The 4,240-nt window shown below is 39.8% G+C and overlaps 1 protein-coding gene across 4 annotated transcripts in view; it reads left to right on the forward strand.

The window, feature by feature from the left end:
- Positions 1-4,240, forward strand: part of svila (supervillin a) — a 68,921-nt gene that overhangs the window by 46,522 nt on the left and 18,159 nt on the right. The window contains exons 18-19 of one of the 4 annotated variants that reach the window (XM_050057303.1): positions 2,193-2,267; positions 2,756-2,812. The exons of 2 other annotated variants lie outside the window; for them this stretch is intronic. In XM_050057303.1, coding sequence (XP_049913260.1) covers positions 2,193-2,267; positions 2,756-2,812 — 132 coding nt within the window. The remainder of the gene's footprint in view (positions 1-2,192; positions 2,268-2,755; positions 2,813-4,240) is intronic. One more of the 4 variants, XM_050057304.1, reaches the window with a different exon arrangement.

A 4,240-nucleotide genomic window follows, 5' to 3' on the forward strand; every position in this document is an offset into this window, starting at 1 on the left:
GCTTGTTTAGTGGACTAACTTTGCACTTGAAGGTTGCCCGTTCACTTACGTTTTAACAGGTTTGACACTACTATGCACCCCGGCTGTATCTAGGCTAACGGCTAACATGCTAACTATTATTTTTATGTCACTAGTCACTTGAAACAAATTTAGGACGATAGGAGACAGGTTGAATTAAACCAAAATTTCCCTTTAACGGAAAACATACATAAAAGCTGCACTAATAATTTTTTTATATGAATTAGGGATGCACCTCTTTGTTGGCCTCACATCGGTGTTAAGGGCGGGAATCACTAGAGGATTCACAATACGATTTTATCATGATACTTATATTATTACAATGTCATTGCCATTCTACATATGTGTGATTTATATCAATACATTGTGATTTATTAGCTTTTTTCATTTGTAAATTATGTCCAAAAAGGAAACTCTGTCAAAATCTGTTTTATCTAATAAGACAAAGTTTTCAGTCTGTTCATCTCACCTCAGCCATTTTTTTTTTGCAGCAAAATGAAACTATTGGACTGAAAAATAATTGATTATATTATTCTAGGAGCTACCTAAAGTTTAATCTATATTGGTCATATTATTAATTTAAAAACTAGTCCATACCCATTGAGTGCACAGTTGCCCACGTACAGTTTCACATGGTGTGTGTTTGGGATACAGGTCATAGGAAATTGCAGATTAAATAGTCAACTGAACCCATTAAGAAGAGCAATGTATTCAGACAGAGTGTTTGTGAATTTGATGGTACGACTGCTTTACTGAAAGAACAGTAGTACCATTGCCAATAGTGGGATAGTTAGTGGGCTGAAACTGTACATTAGTAGTTGAGGTAGCACGTTGAAAGGCAGATAGTTAAAGTGTTTATATGTTGTATTGACTTAAAAGTGGGGCGCACTGGTAGAATGACTGACTGACAGTTTCTGTGATTATGTACAGCATACCATACCATGACTTAGTCATACCAAAAATTAGAAAAAAACCCAAACATTGGTCCACAGGGGGAGCCACAGCGATCNCCTCTACCACTGTGCCAAATTTCACATGGATTGACCAAGTCAGTGAGGAGAAAAACGTGGAACACACACACACACACACACACAGAGTTTTCGTCATTATATAGTAAGATCAAATACTTGGTGCTGTTTGACGATAAACAAAAAATAGAAAACAATACAATAGAAAACATGTTTGGGAAGAACAGAGATCTTTCTGTGATGCCTTCAGGACTAAAGGACGCAGTAAACTCACTATCGATGTGTGAGAGGTCACACCCTGTAATTTCCCCGGTAATGATTCATTGTGAACAACAAATCCATGTTGACATCTGCATGATTGGTGGGGGGAAAAATCGATACAGCAGTATAGCATAATAGTATTGCAATGAACTTAGCCTACTCGATTAATAAAATCAGGTGCTTTTTCGGTTCACTAGAAACATTTTGCTGCAAAAACAATGATTGAAGTGAGATGAACAGACTGGAAAGTTTATCTTATTAGATAATACGAATGTAGACAGAATTTATAGTTGACAAAAGGTAATAAATTGCAATATATCACAGTATATTTTATCACAATACTCAGCATATCGCAGCATATTTAAAATGACAATAATATTACTTATAATACTGTTACATTATGATGTGTTCAAGCTCTCTCTGGTAAAAATTAGTATCCTGCAAAGGTAAATTATAAAGTTCTCATGATGTGTTCAGTTTAATCTGTGATAAATACAGTTGTTTAAAGGAGAAATTTGTTGATGTTTTCACAGCAATATAAAATAGATATCAGAGAGAGACTTATATTACATATAGTAAAAAGACTATAGGCTGTTAATAATGGGACAGATGGTTATATAAAAGGTTGTGTGATTGAATTTTTGTTTGAATTTTAAGATAGTGTAATGAAGGGCGGAATGACTTTAAAACAGTTCTGTTATCCTACACTTCCCAAAATGCACCTCCCACCTCTTTCAAACTTCACACCCCTGCGAGGAATGTGTAGTCTCTGAGCTCAAGCTGAGATAACCCTGATCAATATGACATCATCAGTGGTCATTAGACATTACACAACAGCTTTTCCACGCTGCCCAGCATCGACCATGACCAGCAAACTGATCTTCATCTTTGGAGCACCCCTTTTAAATACTGTCTCCTCCTCTTTCCATGGCTCTGCCTCCATAGGAGCCAGTCTTTGCCTCTACTTTCTCTCCCGAGCCTCCTCTCCTTTCTCCTTCCCCTGATGAGTCAGCCAGCCAGGTAGGAAGTTGCAGCAGCCTTTGCACATTGCTTGGCCTTTGCTTGCTTCGCCACCCTCCCTGCCTGCTTCACAGAGCTCTGGAATACATGCACACATCACAGACCCCATTGTTTCAACATGCATCTTCCCTGTACAGAGGGTGAGAGTTTCCAAAATGCTCCTCAGCTGTATCTGTGTGGTTATTCGACCCTGCACTCTTTCACATTACAAACTCCTTCACCCCCAATCTGTCAAGTCGTAGTGCTCCCTCAGCTGCAACCATGCTGCCAGAACAGTTAGGTCAAGTGCACATTATGTTCCTTAGTGCTCCACAGCCGCTCTGCTCTTGCTTTATGCCGCTAAATATTCATCCCTGTGAGGTCAGCATGGCGGCCCCTGCAGCGTCTAATGCTTGTGCAGAGCTTGGACATTTTCTACCATCTTTCCATCCTTATCTCTAAATCCTCATCCTCTCTTACCTTCCTCACCCGTCCCTCTGGTTGTGAAGACCACCAGATCTCCCAGACCCATGCAGGTGGATGAGAGACACCCCTGGAGACGGAAGGTGACCCTGTTGATACTGTGCACAGTGTTCTCGCAAATCCCCCAACTCCCTCTCCCAGTTATACACACACACACACACATTGGAATCAAATTTTGCACCAAATGTGTCATAATCAGTCACTGAAGAACACTGTCTACTATTGTTTGTCTCCACTTTGACTAATATTTCTTTCATTTTAACTTCATGAGTGACACTAAAATGTTTCTAAACTTGTGTGCATCCACCAGTAAAAAAAGAAAATCAATCATTTTCCTTTGGATGTTGGTGAACAGCTTGTTTTCAGTGTGAGGCGGTGATTAATGTGCCTCTGTGTATTAATTATCCCCCTTTGGTGTCCTTGTTGTGCTTGGCTACTTTGTCTGTTTGTGAATATGGCTCAATGTTAAAGGAAAATTCCACATTTAAACACTTAATCGCTTTTAAAAAGAGCCAATGGCAGGCGTCTGATGAGTGTTGTTTGACAGAAATACAAAAGAGGCGCAATCTTTTCGATGTATGCGTCTGTGAAAGATTTCACTAATGCCCATAGTGACGAGATGTTATCGTTTAGCTGTCTTATTTGGTTGTATCGTCCCAATCAGCAGGCCATCCTTCTTGGTTTGCTTGTTTGTGCTGCTTTTATCCTTTTGCATTTTGAGGGACTTGATGAATCAGTAAGATAATTAAAGAGGAAGAGATTTGAGATGACAACAGCAGCTCGAGAGAAGAAGGTGGTCAGTGCATCCATTGAACCAAACAAAGGAGCTACAGGGTGAATATGCGTTGGTTCAACAAATACAAGACATGGATGAGGAGATGCACATTTGATATTTTTGCATATCCGCCAATTGTTTTGCTGATCTCGTCATCCAGATCCAATCCCTTAGGACACTCAAAACTCCAGCAGATGTGTCAGAGAGGCTCTCCGTGACTACCCGATCACATTGCGCGACAGTGTATGACGATGTCTGTGACATCTCCAGGTGCACAGTGTAGGAGCATAATAAATTATTACCATATATGGACATGTAGTATTCTGCTTCCTCATGTGTGCAAGGCCTCATTGTACCTTATTTGTATATGAGAAGCGTGCTTCGTAGCTGTTTTCAGTTATCGTTAACTTCGAGGCCTCCCTTGTGCTGTACACTTCGAAGTTTTACCTTTCAGCTGAAATAGATTGACTCTTTTTTATCACTTCATTAAATAGCACAAAAGACACCTTGATCGTTTCACTCTTAATTGATTCACTTCTGCCGCAACACACAACATGAAAGTAGAGTGTCAAGCGACAATTTTTGTCTGTCGAAAATATGTCAGATCTGTCGAGCGACATTTATCAAAAGTGTTGAGCGGCCGACCATTAATCAGGCTTAAAAATGAAAATTCAGCCATTATCTACTCACCCATATGCCGAGGGAGGCTGAGGTGAAGTTTTAGTGTCCTCACATC

Source organism: Epinephelus moara, chromosome 11 (assembly GCF_006386435.1).
Source record: "Epinephelus moara isolate mb chromosome 11, YSFRI_EMoa_1.0, whole genome shotgun sequence".
NCBI lineage: Eukaryota > Metazoa > Chordata > Actinopteri > Perciformes > Serranidae > Epinephelus > Epinephelus moara.